The sequence below is a fragment of the Sapajus apella genome, unplaced genomic scaffold (assembly GCF_009761245.1).
Source record: "Sapajus apella isolate SASKATOON/1434 unplaced genomic scaffold, GSC_monkey_1.0 scaffold46, whole genome shotgun sequence".
Lineage (NCBI taxonomy): Eukaryota > Metazoa > Chordata > Mammalia > Primates > Cebidae > Sapajus > Sapajus apella.
Window position 1 is genome coordinate 4,648,087 of NW_022436986.1, and position 14,821 is coordinate 4,662,907.

The 14,821-nt window shown below is 47.7% G+C and overlaps 1 protein-coding gene across 4 annotated transcripts in view; it reads right to left on the reverse strand.

Moving 5' to 3' along the window:
• TBC1D2 (TBC1 domain family member 2) overlaps positions 1–14,821 on the reverse strand; it is a 61,684-nt gene that overhangs the window by 21,005 nt on the left and 25,858 nt on the right. For 2 of the 4 annotated variants that reach the window (XM_032240161.1, XM_032240162.1), the window contains 2 exons: positions 9,974–10,170; positions 268–663 (listed from right to left, as the gene is read on the reverse strand). In XM_032240161.1, the coding sequence (XP_032096052.1) occupies positions 268–663; positions 9,974–10,170 (593 nt within the window). The remainder of the gene's footprint in view (positions 1–267; positions 664–9,973; positions 10,171–14,821) is intronic. The other 2 variants (XM_032240163.1, XM_032240164.1) reach the window with 1 other exon arrangement.

The following is a 14,821-nucleotide window of genomic DNA, read 5'->3' on the forward strand; positions in this document are numbered from 1 at the left end:
CCTCCCTTCACTTTTCAGTAGCCCAGGATATCAGCACTACTGGTTAATGGGTCAGTCAAGGCCCAGGCAAACTGCACTGGGTCTTGTGGTGAGGAAAGTGAAGAGGCGTAGAGTAATAGTCCCATCAACATGTGTTTCTAATGTGAATATTCCAGGATGAAGGGGTTTCCCTACTCCATCTAGCAAAGCCTTAGAGTGGAGAGCACATCCTCCCCAAGGGCTGGGGCAGAGGATGGGACTGGCAGGCCCTGGAGGGAAGGCCCCTACCTTCAGGTGCTCTATCTTCTCCTGCTGGCTCAGGAGGTCCCTGTCAGCAGTGTCGGGGGGCAAAGGAGACTGGTCAGGGGGGTGGGTGAAGTCCTGGGTGACCTTCTCAGAGAGCTTGCAGATGACTTGCTGCTTGGCGTGGTTCTTGTCCATGAGCAGCTGCACGTGCTGCTGCAGCTCCTGCACCTGCTGCTCCCGCAGGCTCGCTGTGTGCGCCAGGCTTTCCCGCTCCTGCTCCAGGGCCTCCACCCGCCAGCCCAGCTCCGCGATCTGCCGAACTTTGTGCCGCACCAGCTCCAGCCGGTCCTTGTCCTCAGCTGCCGCCAGGTATGCACTGGACGCCCTCTTCTCCTGTTGGGCGGCCTCCAGTGCCTTGTGTAGGATCTTCACCAGCTCCTGGGCAGGGACAGGGAAGCATCTTGTGAGCTCAGGGAGGGCCTGCTGGGTGCCAGAGCAGGGCACGTTACCCCTAGTTCTCCTAACAACCCTGAGAAGTGCCCAGCAGCATCCCTGGGGCATCTCATCCTGATGCTCACTTTCTCCGTCTCTGTTCAAGTGAGTGTTAGCTGGGCACATGGTTCCCCAGCTCAAAACTGCATCTCCCAACTACGCCACGGTGAGGTGTAGCCAAGTGACTATTCTGCGTAAATGGGAAATAAAAAGTGAGATGAGCAGCTTCCAGGTGCTACCTTTAAAACCACTAGACACGTGCTCCCTGGTCCAGTTCCCTTTGCTTCTGGCTGGGAAGTGGCAGGAACTAGAGTGGCCAACTCAGACCCACAAGCAGAAGCTACATGTTGAGAGAAAGCTGTCCCCTCAGGTCAGAGTTGCTCACTTACCTCTGGGTTCTTTAATGTGAGAGAGAAATCAACTTCTCACTGGTTTGGGGCCACAGAGCTTTGAATTTTTTTTTTTTTTTTTTTTTTGAGATAGAGTCTCATTCTGTCACCCAGCCTGGAGTGCAGTAACATGAACATGGCTCACTGCAGCCTCAATCTCCTGGGCTCAGCTGATCCTCCCACCTCAGCCTCTTAAGTAGCTGGGACCACAGGAGCATGCCAACACACCAGGCTAATTTTCGTATTTTTTGCAGAGATGGGGTTTTGCCATGTTGCCAGGCTGGTCTCAAATTCCTGGACTCAAATGATCTGCCCGCCTTGGCCTCACAAAGCGCTGGGATTACAGGTGTGAGTCACTGTAAGATCTTTTAGGTTGACCGAAGGTACCATGGATACCATGGTAACCTCTGTGACTTGCACGGACACTCAGGTGAGTTCCTGGAATTAGAAAATCCGAAGTAACTGGAAGACCATGTGTCTAGTGGTTTTAGAAACATGAAAAGGGGAAGAATGGTCAGCCCCACGGTGCCTAACTAACTTGAGACATTCTTCTATTGTTCCTTATTCCTGCCTCAGTTGATAAGGCCATTGGACTTTGTAAATGACCTTGGTCAACCTTGTGACTCCAGAACCTACAACCCCCTCCCAGCTTGCAAAAAAACACCCTAAACTGTAACTTCTGTAACTTTCCACTGCCTACCCAAAACCTATAAAACCAACTCCTATCCCACTGTTCTCCACTGACTCTTTTCAGACTCAGCCCGCCCACACCCAGGTGAATAAACAGCCATGTTGCTCACACAAAGCCTGTTTAGGGAGTCTCTTCATTCAGAGTGCGCATTTTAACAGTCACCACATCCAGTGGAGATGCTTCTGTTACAGCAGCCGAACCCAGACCCTGACATACACATGTCCATCTTAGGGAGGAGCAAACTGAGGCCCAGCAGGGAGTAGAGTGGAATTTAATCTCAGTCAACCAGATTCCAAAGCCTGTGCTTGGTCACCAACAGAACCAGGGGTGGCAGCTATGTGCCATTACTCTTCCCTCTCATCCCTGTGGCAGACATCACTAATCTCTGTAGGAAACAAGAATAAATAAAAGGTTCCTCTTCAAAGCTTTCCTCCTAGTTCACTACAAATAAATGACAGTTTCTTCAAAGGTTAATTTACTTTAAAGCTTTTGTTAATAATCTTAAAGTAGGTGTTGGTCATAACAAAGAAATAAATGCATCCCATGTTCTTAGTTTTTCTTTTTTTGAGACGGAGTTTCACTCTTGTTACCCAGGCTGGAGTGCAATGGTGCAATCTCGGCTCACTGCAACCTCCGCCTCCTGGGTTCAAGCAATTCTCCTGCCTTAGCCTCTCGAGTAGCTGGGGCTATAGGCATGTGCCACCATGCCCAACTAATTTTTTTTTTTGTATTTTTAGTAGAGACGGGTTTCACCATGTTGACCAGGATGGTCTCGATCTCCTGACCTCGTGATGCACCCGCCTCGGCCTCCCAAAGCGCTGGGATTATAGGTGTGAGCCACCGCGCCCAGCCGAATTCTTATACTTTAACCTAAATATTTTGCCCTGACGTGCCTGGACAAGCCCAGCAAGTCTTAGGTCAAAGCTTATTCCCCTTCCTTATTTGAAAATGTTATCACTTCTCTAACCATTCAAGTTACTTCCTCTTTTCCTTTGTTCTCCTCTGCCTTTACCTCTTTAGAAAATGTCCAAATTTTTAGCCAATCAGGTCAAGAGCAGAATGTGAGGTCCAGTCCTGGCCAATGGAAACTGGACATAGCAGTAGGGCGGTTGCATCAGGTTATGAAAGTTACAAATGCCCCCATCTCCCTTGTTCAGGTGTGCTCTTGTGGCAAGACTACCGGTGAGTTGCACCCTTCCTGCAGGAAGTAAACTAGCCTTGCTGAGTGATCCACTGTCTCGGTGTGGATTTTTCCTGACATTATAAACCCGTTGCCAGTAATCTCTCATACTTCTTCCTGCACAGCTTAGTTGAGGCCTCAGAACCCTTCTCAATATAGCATCCAGTCACTACCAATCAAGTTGAGGCAGCGTTAAAAGGAAATATACTGGCAATTCCCATGTAAAGCCACACACAGAGGGCCTCATTCAACCCATTTTTGCCTCATTCCCTTCAGCCCACAGACTGATACATGCAAAGCTGGTGGAAGGAACTCTAGAAAGTTCAGAAACAACAGAGCCTGATTTTATTCCTCAGCAGGGGCAACTGATTCATGTAGGAACTCAAGGTCTGCTCAGCTCCCTGTGCCTTCAAGCCTGTAACTTCCCCAGGGAGGGTCAGGGCCACACCTGGACTCAGGCCTATCCTGCCCCAAAGCAGGGATGTGAGTTCATTCTGGGCCAGGATCAGGACATCAGTAGCCAGGCCCATGTGGACCTCATACCAGGCAGGTCTGACTTTCAGGCCACACTGCCCTGCTTTGTGCTTCTCATTTGGAAAAACATGGTTTCCTAGAGACATGTCAACTATACCACACCAAGGTATTAAAATGAATGGATTGGCTGGATAGGCTTCTTTGCCAAGAACAATTCTATTTTGGAGAAGTGCCAAAAACCATGACTTTTTTGGAGAGGCTAATGACAAGACCACCTTAGCATGCATCTTCTGAAACCTTAGGACTAGTGACTGTCCTTTCTCTGGTTCTCTCTTTTCCTTCCATGCACCCATCCATCCATCCAACCTTTACCAAGCACCACTTGGTGCCAGACCAGGCCCTGAGCCAGGTGCCATAGCCTAAAGAGGGACTGGTGAGAGTTCCCACCTCCAAGGACTGCAAAGGTTTGTGGTGATGAATGTGACTCACCGCAGTGGAATGATCTACTGCAAGAAAGGGGAATGAGGGTGTTTATGGGAAAGGCAATGACTTCTGAGGTGGAGGTTGTGGGGATAGATCAGTACAGAGCATTTAAATGAAACCAAGAAGAATGAGAAAGGCCAGAGATGGTCAAGCAGCAGGTGGGAGATGAGGGTGGGACAGCCCTCTGGATGTGGCCAAGCTGACAGTCTCAGTAAAGAACTGGAAGAAGGAAAGAGCTATCATGGAGCTGTGGGAGCCCTGGGGTGTGGCAGGAAGGTGAGGTGAGGACAGGGCAGTGATTGCAAACCAAAAGGGAATGTCTGGAATGTTCAGCTTCTCAGGGCTCAGTTGAGAGAGATTAACATTCCTGTGGTTCTGGGATAACTGGGAGTCTAGACCATTTTCTGCTTTAGCTGAGATTTGGAGATTACCTTGGATAACTCCCCAGTGAAATAACTAACAAACATTGTTGTTCAGACTTGCCCTAGGAGCAGAACCAGGTGGGTATCTTTCCCTCAACTTTGGGGAGTTGACTCTAAACTCATTTCATTACATCTAGCTGTCTCCTTCTTCCCACATTTGGCTCCCAGAATCCAAGACCAAGATACCAGCTCAGAAGGCTCTCCTTCCACCCCCAGAATTCTTGTACCAGAATAAAACAGGCTTGAAAGAAAGGAACCATGGCAGAGGCAGGGACCCTCAGTAGGACCTGTAAGATGAGGAGTGAGAATAGATCATGGATTCAGGAAACCTGAAGTCTGGATTATAAGCAATGTCTTAGGACCAATTCTTAAAAATAGAAAAGTTGATGAAATGAAGCTTTCTTTTTTTCCTTTTTTTTTTTTTTAGACAGGATCTCATTCTGTTGCCTAGGCTGGAGTGCAGTGGCACAATCACGGCCCACTGAAACCTCAACCTCCTGGGCTCAAGTGACCCTCTTGCCTCAGTCTCCCTTGAGGCTGGGACTATAGGCATGCACTGCAATGCCCAGCTAATTATTTTATTTTCTGTAGAGACAGAGTCTCTCTATGTTGTTCAGGGTGGTCTTGAACTCCTGGGCTCAAGAGATCCTCCCACCTCAACCTCCCAACGTGTTGGCATGAGCCACCATGCCTGGCCCAAGGGGTACTTTTAATGTTTCTCAATCGAGTTGTTTTGTTTATCTCAGATTTTGATACTTGGTCATAAGTTGTCATTTTATTTCAAATTTTAAAAGCCAATAAATCATCTTTTAAAAAAATAATCCTTTATCTTTTTAAGAATTCTACTTTCATCAGTGGTGAGCCCTAAAGGGATCAGATGAAGGGGCATGGGCTTTGGAGTTGCACAGGCCTCGTCTCCCATTCTGGATCCCTGGGGGCGTATCTAACGAAGTGACTCTAAGGAGGGTGGCTCAGGTGGCCTCTTCACTGAACCTCAGCTTTCTCATGAATGGAGCTAAAGCTTCCTCCTCCGCTCAGAACTGCCTCTAGCATGAGACAGAAAGTGCCAAGTGGCCCTCCCCAAGCTGACATGCCCAAGGTACCTCCCAGCTCTCTTTCACGTTCTCTGAAGTCTTTGGTTGGACTTCTAGGAAAGAGGCCACACATTGCCCCCACCAAGTTTCCCAAAAAAATTACGTTCCTTTACCCAGTAATCCTGATTGAACTAAGGTGGCCCCAGAGGGCCACAGGCAGGGTCCCAGAGGAGTTCATCATTCCCAGCAGCCAACAGATGGCCAACATCACCACAGACAGCAGCCTTCCACCTGCCAGCGCAGACAGTCTTCAGGCTAGGTGGAGTTCTGTCAACTCCGAGGGTCAGTTCCTGGCCAAGCAGCCATATGGTGCTACCTCCTGGAGCCCAAACCTCTTGTGAGGCCAGTGCTGCAGGAGCAGGGATAGATAATGGCTTACTGGGTATCAGAGTCGCCCGTGGTTTAATATGACACTGGGGATACACAGGGAGTGTATGCATTTTTTTCTCAGGAGCAGTTTTGGTGTTTGTGTCTCACACCTGGCCTCACCGTGAGATTATGGAGGAGAGGAGGCAGCCCAGCCTCAAGACCTGGAGAAGGAGATCAGGGTCCCAATCCTGGCCTTTCCAGCTGCATGCGCATGGGCAAGTCACCCACCTCCTCTGAGCTCCTCTAATGCTGGCTCAGCCCCTGGGAGATCCTGAGCATGCAGACACTCTGAGAACCTCAGTTTCCTTTTCAGAGGAAGGGGATGACAGCTATTGTAAGGACAGCAATGAGACACGGGAAGCCTCAGTACAGTCCTGGGGCCACACTGAATACCAGCAGCTCCCATGCTCACATCTTCTCTTCCTCACCAGATGGTGAGGGACCCAAGGGCAGAGATTTGGCCCCAGTATGCTCTCAGGAGCATCACACAGTGTTTGAGATAGAAATTCTTAAAGAGTCACTAAAGCCATTGGCAATGGCCAGGTGAGCCAGGATAGGACCCCAAATTCCCATGTCCTCCTGAAGCTTGAGGTAGACAGGAGGTGCCTTCCCACTAAAGAAACACAGGAAGGTACCTTGCACATGTGGTCCCTGGGAGTCCAGGTGCCCATCTTCCCAGCTGATGAATGGGACTGTAAGGAGGGTCTCAGAAGGACAGCGGCTCTCCCAACGGTATTCTGAGTACTTGGGGTGGGGGTAGGGGGATGGGCACCATTGGACACCCAGAAGTTGTGCTGGCTTTTTTTTTTTTTTTTTGAGAGTGTTGCTCTGTTGCCAGGCTGGAGTGCAATGGCATAATCTCAGCTCACTGTAATCTTCACCTCCCAGGTTCAAGCGATTTTCCTGCCTCAGCCACCCCGAGTAGCTGGGACTACAGGCACATACCACCATGCCTGGCTAAATTTTGTATTTTTAGTAGAGACAGGGTTTCACCATGTTGGCCAGGATGGTCTCAATCTCCTGACCTCATGATCCGCCTGCCTTGGCCTCCCAAAGTGCTGGGATTACAGGTGTGAGCCACTGCACCTGGCCTGTGCTGGCTTTTTCTGTCTCACCTCTTTGGTTTTAGTATCTAGGTTACAAGTGAAACACTAGAGTAAGGGGGCTGCAGTTGTTCCCTTCCTAACGTGAAATAAAGACTTAAGCTCCCCATCACTGCTATGGCCCGTGGTACATTTCCTGGAGTCACTCATGGGCTGTCACTTCCCACCTCATCTCAGACTCCCTCAGTAGGGGGCGCCTCACTGCTTGTAGGGCAGGAAGAGATTGAAATGGAGGGTGAGGGGTGCAGCAGTAATTGCCGGAACAACCAGAGCCTGCATCTCTTGGGCAGCTGCTGGGTGCCAAGTACTGGGCTTTATGAATCTGGGCACGGGCCTCTCCAGTAAACATGGCTGTAACTCCATTTACGAAGATGAAACTGAGGCTTAGAGAGGTTAAGAAACTTGCTTAGGGGCTGGGCGCAATAGCTCATGCCTTTAATCCCAGCACTTTAGGAGACCGAAGCGGGCGGATCACCCGAGGCCAGGAGTTCAAGACCAACCTGGCTAATATGGTGAAACGTTGTCTCTACTAAAAATACAAAAATTAGCTGGGCATGGTGGTGCATGCCTCGGATCCCAGCTACTTGGGAGGCTGAGGCAGGAGAATCGCTTGAACCCGGGAGGTGGAAGTTGCAGTGAGCCAAGATTGTGGCACTGCACTCCAGCCTAGGGTACAAGAGTGAGACTTTGTCTAAAAAAAAAAAAAAAAAAAGAAAAGAAACTTGTTTAGGGTCAGAATTTGAGTCTGTGCTGGCTTATTTAAAGGCCTGTGCTTTGAATTGCCCTGAAGACTGTAGTGCATTTGTAGAATGGGTTGGAGAGAGCACACAAATCCACTCATATTGCACAATGAATAAATGAACTAAATAAACCACAACTCATTCTCCTTTTGACTGTCTGTCCCAGGACACAAAGTTGAGGTTTGGTGGAAGGTTACCTGGTTAAAAAAAAAAAAAATACAGATTCTTCAATGCTTCGACAGCTTCCTCCTGACATTTTCCCTCTGAATATATGGGAATTGTCAATAGCCTGGGTAACCCTTATCAATCTCCAAGAGTCTTGCCTTCATTTATTGAAGAATGATGAGTCTTCCAGAGATGCAGAGCAATCAGGGGCAAACCTTCATGAAATCTAGGCCTTTCTACTTCATCTGACAATTTGCAATGTCTTAGAAAGAGAGGCAGTGTCAAGGGAGGCTGCCCATATATTCAGGATTTCTTTTTTTTCCCCAGGTTTGGGTTTGGGATTTAAGCTATAGTATTCCAGGGATCAAGTGGCTGCTATGGCTCAGTTTCATGCCCTCTCAGCTCTCAGGGGCGTCCAGCAGCCTCACAACAGGAGCGCCATGATGACAGGAGGAAAGGACAGCCAGGCTGCTGAGCATCAGCAGAGGGGACTTCACGTGCTATAAGTACACATTTGGGTGTTGCCTTGTTTAATGTCTGTCTCTGCCATGAAATGCAACCCCTATAAGGGCAGAGCCTATATCTTTTGCTCACTGTTCTTTCCCAGCACCTGGAACACTACATGCGCATAACAGGCCCTTAATAAAGATTTGGTGAATAAACACATGAATTAAGAACATATGAATGAATGAGCCCCTTCCTTTGAGAATGTGTGGTGACTCACGCCTGTAATCCCAGCACTTTGGGAGGCAGAGGCAGGCAGATCACTTGAGGTCAGAAGTTCGAAAAGGCCTTGTCAACATGGCGAAACCTAGTCTCTAATAAAAATAAAAAATAAAAAAAAAATTAGCCAGGCGTGGTGGTGAGCACCTGTAATCCCAGCTACTCGGGAGGCCAAGGCAGGAGAATCACTTAAACCCAGGAGGCAGAGGTTGCAGTGAGCCAAGATTGCGCCGTTGCACTCCAGCCTGGGCAACAAGAGCAAGACTCCACCTCCAACTCCAAAAAAAAAAAAGTAACTCCTGATATGCCAGGAATGAAGCCTCTGCCGGTTTCTCTGCGATCTGCTGACAGTGGTCACTGCTTAGGGGCAGAAAAGACAGATGAAGGGCAAAACTAGGTATAGGGAGAGCATTTTTTTCTGCATTTCTTCCCCCCTGCAAAACAGGGTGGAAAAGAAAAGAAGAAATGTACAAGTTGTAAGAAATATTCATAAGGTAATAGAGCATAAGCCCCACCTCCCCAGCCTAAGCCCTCTGGAGCCAGGGCTGGGAAACAGCAGAAAGGGCCTCCCGAAGCCAAAGTTCAAACACAAAAGCTTAGGCCTTCCTCTTGAGGAAAAGGAGTTTGGGCCGTCAGTGGAGCCCGCCAGCGCCACCGCAGGCCCTATCAGGCCCCACCCTTGGGATTTATGTAACAGCTGCCTAACTTAGTTGCTTTTATCGCTCTAAAGAGGGGCTCTGGCCCAGAGTTGCAGCTCCCTTGCATCCCTACCTTGGGATCCTCAAGGTAGCCCCTGGCTTTTCATACCATTTCTCTCTGGAATATCGAATTGTGGAGTAATTTTAATGTCTGTCTGTGTGAGATCTGTTTTCTACAATGACTATATAGTTCCTCTTTTTTGTAACTCTTATAATTAACTTTTTACCATATTAAACCCAGATTCCTCCCTGTCACTGTTCTGTGTTGATCCTGGCTTAGCCCTGGGCGACACACACGCTGCTTACTTGCTTTCTCCTGTGACAGTCTTGTGACAGTCATTCAGACATCTGTGCCCAGCTATCAGCTGCCAAGTCAATGACAGCCCCTCCTGTGACCCTGCATCCTGATCACCTGCCTCCAAATACTGTCATTCTCCGGGTTGGGGGTGAGACCATGCATGGCCCCCAGGAGGGGTCTAAGAGACAATTATTAGAGTAGATCTCCAGAGATATCTGGCCTTGGTGCCCTTTTGTGACTTGCTTTGAGTGACATCAGCTTCCTATATAATCAATAGTGCATTTCCACCTTCTGCAGTTCGGCCTTTAAAGACCAGAGAGTGGCTGGTGCCCTGCCGGGCTAAGGCAACCCATCTAGCTTGCCTGAAAGGCTCCAGGAACGGGAGGGGTCCACTGGAACCTGGGGCCTCCCTGGGACCAGACCTCACCTTCTGAGACTTTAACTCCTTGGTGAGCATCAGAACCTGTTGCTCCAAGGCTACCACTTTCTCCTGGGCAGTTCGGTTCCGTGTGATTCCTTCAGAGAAGAATGGGAAGGTGTTGCTCGGGCGCTTGGCTTTCTGAACGAAACTGATGGCCAGAGAGGACTTGAGTGCAAGCTTTGGAGAATCTGCTGGCTCTCTCCCTGCTCAAGACAAGAAACACACAAGTTATGACTGATGGCATCAACGTTCTCAAACTTGAGCTTGCTTCAGAAGCACCTGGAGGGCTTGTTAAAATGTAGATGGTTGGGCCCTAATTGGAGCTCTGGATTTGATAGGTTTGGGTCAGGGCTTGAGAATTTGCACTTCTAAAAAGTTCCTAGGTGATGCTGACACAGTCCAGGGATTGGACTTTGGGAACCACTGGCCTACATAAACATTATTGCACCATGCTGGCCTAGTTACTTAGCCCATCTGCTAACCTGTGCCTGTCTTCTTCCTTCAGATCCCAGCCTGCATGGGTCTGTCTCATGCCACCCTGCTGGTGTTTGCCAAGTGGCTTTCTCCTCGGGCACAAGCCCTGGAAGGATGTTTTGTTCCTTATTTCAGGATTCCACCTCTATGTGCTGGGACATTTTCAAAGCACACAAATCTGTCTGATGATAGGAACACAGAATGAATGTCTGTTCTCTGCACTCTTTGTTGGTGATGGTGGTGGTTTGTTTTTTGAGACAGAGTCTTGCTTTGTCACCCAGGCTGGAGTGCAGTGACACGATCTCAGCTCACTGCAACCTCCACCTCCCGGGTTCAAGTAATTCTCCTGCCTCAGCCTCCTGAGTAGCTGGGATTATAGGCACATACCACCACACCCAGCTAATTTTTTTTGTATTTTTAGAAGAGATGAGGTTTCACCATATTGGCCAGGTTGGTCTTGAACTCCTGACCTTGTGATCTGCCTGCCTTGGCCTCCCAAAGTGCTGTGATTACAGGCATGAGTCACCACGCCTGGCCTGTTCTCTGCATTCTTGCTCCAGAGAACAGCTCAAGAGCTTAACTTGATTCTTCTTATTCCAAACTAAGTTAAGAGACATATTTCCCACAGTTGATTGTCTCAAGTTGCATAGTCGTTTTATCTCCTGGGTTATAACTTATGGTTCACAGGCCAAATCCAGCCCACAGCCTGCTTTTATAAAGAAAGATTTATTAGAACATGGTCATGGCCATTTGTTTATGTGCTGTCAATTGCTGCTTTTACTCCTCAAAGACAGAACTGAGTGCCTAAAACAGAGACCCTATGGCCCACAAAGCCTCGAATAGTTACTATCTGGCTCTTTACAAAAAATGTTTGCCAGCCACTGTTTTCAAGTCATTAAAATTTTATTCTTAAATCAAAGCCAACATCAGAGAATCACTCCCCTGGGTTGCCTTGTCCCGCCCTGACCCAGCTGTGCTTCTGGTCTCGGCCATCATCCTGCATGAAGGGACATTTAATGACCTATGTAGCCAACAGCCCTTGAGAAGCTTGTTCACATGGGATATACACATCATGTCTGCCATGAGTCCCCAGCAGAAGAAATTCCCTTCAGCCCTAGGAACTTCCAAGAAAAGCTTTGCTTCTTCTAAAAAAATAGGTTGTTAGTCTTATGGATACTGGAAATAATCTAGCCGCTTGCATTTCCCACTTTGCTTTGGCTTCTGAGCTTAGAGCCATATTTACTGCCTACCCTCAGATATTCTGTAGGATCTTAAATTGATCTTATCTAAATCTCTTAACCCAAATTACTCATTTGAGTGACTATGCATTTTAGTAAGCTATTACCTATCTTTTTGGGACTAAGGTGTTGAAAATAGGATGTGGTATGGGATCCCAGGATAGGGGGCAGGGCCTTGGGTGGGCCAAATGACTTAGCATGAGACCAGACCAAACAGTCTTGAACAGACAAAGAATTACTCCAGTAGGTGACAGTAACCAGACACTGAGTGCAAAAACAGCGCCTAGTTCGGCCTGGCATGGTGGCTCATGTCTGTAATCCTAGCACTTTGGGAGGCTGAGGTGGGTGGATCACTTGAAGTCAGGAGTTTAAGACCAGCCTGGCCAACATGGTGAAACCCCGTCTCTATTAAAAATACAAAAGTTAGCCAGAAATTGCTTGAACCTGGGAGGCAGAGGTTGCAGGGAGCTGAGATCGTGCCACTGCACTACAGCCTGGGCAACAGAGGAGACTCTGACTCAAAATAAATAAACAAATAAACAAACAGTGCCTTGCTGAGTGCAAAACCAGAACAGTCTTGTTCCAGACCAAAGAGAAATCAGGTTACACTGGGTACCAGGCAGCCTGCAGAGCTCAGAGGGATGTAGGGCCTCTTTCCCCTACCTGTTATGGGGCCTAGGCAAGCAGGGAAGCTCCCTGCAGCACTGCTGCTCTCTGATACACTACTGTGCACCAACTCTGAGGACAGGCAGGGCAGGCATCACAGTGCCCAGTTTATAATTGGAGAAGACAAGGCCTAAGACAGTGGTGTTCAATCAGTGTCCTGGATTTCATGGGAGTGCCTCAAGGGCTGACTGGGACGGGAAGGTGGAGTAAGAGGAGCAGTGGAGGAGTCCAGACTCCCACTCCAGCCTCAACTCTGCTTTTATCTGCTCTTTATATTAGATTTTGTTTTGGGGGACAAGGTTTCATGGCAATAAAGACACAGTCTGAAAAACCACTGACAGAAAATGAGGCCTCAGCAGCAGTATGGAGCCAGACTGCTTGGCCTGAATGCTGGTTCCGTCATTCACTCTACAGCCATGAGCAAGTCCCTCTACCCTTCCATGCCTCAGTTTCCTTATTTATTGAATGAGGATAACAACAATATATGCAGCTCCAGTTGCTGTAAGGATTATAGGTCAATATAGGTAAAGTGCTTGGTACATATGGATGAAATTTGAAAAGATTCTGCCAAGTCAAAGAAGCCAGTCACAGCATGGTGTATTCCATGGTATATTCCACTCACAGCAGATGTCAGAACAGATATATCCATAGAGAAAGAAAGAGTAGTAGCCACCTAGCGTTATGGGGCAGTGGGGATTAAAGGTTGATGACTAAGGGTACAGGTTTCCTTTTGGGGTAATAAAAATGTTCTAAAATTGAGTGATGGCTGCATAATTCTGTGTATATACAGAAAGCCACTGAATTATACATTTTAAATGGGTGAATTGTATAGTATATGAATTATATCTTAATAAAGTTATTACAAAAAAAAATGCTTACTGAAGAACCAGCACAAAGTAACTGCTAGTGTTATTATGATGATGATTGATCCGATATAGCACTGGCCTTCTCTTGGACCGTTCATTGTGCTTTCTGGGGCTATGCCAGGCACTGACTGCTTCAAAGGGTACTTTTTCTTTCTTTCTTTCTTTTTTTTTTTGAGACAGCGTCTCACTCTGTCACCCAGGCATGATCATAGCTCACTGCAGCCTCGACCTCCCTGACTCAAGTCATCCTTCCACCTGAGCACCCCAAGTAGCTGGGACTAAAGGCTCGCACCATGATCAGCTAATTTTTTATACTTTTTTGGAAAGACAGGGTCTCCCTATGTTGCCCAGGCTGGACTTGAACTCCCAGGCTCAAGCAATCCTCCAGCCTTGGCCTCCCAAAGTGTTGGGATTATAAGTGTGAGCCACCATGCCTAGCCTTTTCTTAACTTTTTTTTTTGAGATGGAGTTTTGCTCTGTGGCCCAGCCTGGAGTGCGCTGGCGTGATCTCAGCTCATTGCAACCTCTGCCTCCCGGGTTCAAACAATTCTCCTGCCTCAGCCTCCCAAGTAGCTGGGATTTCAGGCATGTACCACCATGCCCAACTAATTTTTGTATTTTCAGTAGAGATGGGGTTTCACCGTCTTGGCCAGGCTGGTCTCAAACTCCTGACCTCAGGTGATCCACCCGCCTCGGCCTCCCAAAGTGCTTATAGGCACGAGCCACCATGCCCAGCCTTCTTAACTGTTTTCTCCGAAAAAATTATAGACTCACAGAAAGTTGCAAAGATAGTGTAGACATGTCCCAAGTACTCTTCACCAAGCTTCTCCCAATGGTGGCATCTTACACAGCTGTAGTACCGTATCAATTCTAGGAAACTGGTGTTGGTACAACATGTATGTGTAGGTCTATGTCATTTTATCACATGTGTACATTTGTTTTTGGTTTTGTTTGAGACAGAGTCTCACTCTGTTGCCCAGGGTGGAGTGCTGTGATGCAATCTCAACTCACTGCAACGTCCACTTCCCAGGTTCAAGTGATTGTCCTGCCTCAGCCTCCTGAGTAGCTGGGATTATAGGCACCAGCCACCAGGCCCAGCTAACTTTTGTATTTTTAGTAGAGATGGAGTTTCACCATGTTGACCAGGGTGGTCTCGAACTTCTGGGCCTCAAGTGATCCACCTGCCTCGGCCTCCCAAAATGCTGGGATTACAGGTGTGAGCCACCACACCCAGTCACATGTGTACATTTGTAAAAGTACCACCATTTAATAGCTCAAGATACAGAACTATTCTATCACTCAAAGATATCCCTCTTCATAGGTAGATCATAACCCTCCAGCATCCATAACCCCTAAAAACCATTAATTTGTTCTGTCTCTACGATTTTGTTATTTTAAGAATGTCATATAAATGAACTTGTACAGCACATAAACTTTTAAGATTGGCTATTTTCACTCAGCATAATTCCCTTGTGTTTTAGGATCTTTTAGGGTTTTATGTAATAAGTTGAAATCTTTGAAGGCCCATTTCAAAGTACACTGGGCCATATTAACTATTTTAACCGGGGCTTCATAGAGTCTCATTTTAATAAGCCAATTTGTAAGTGCAA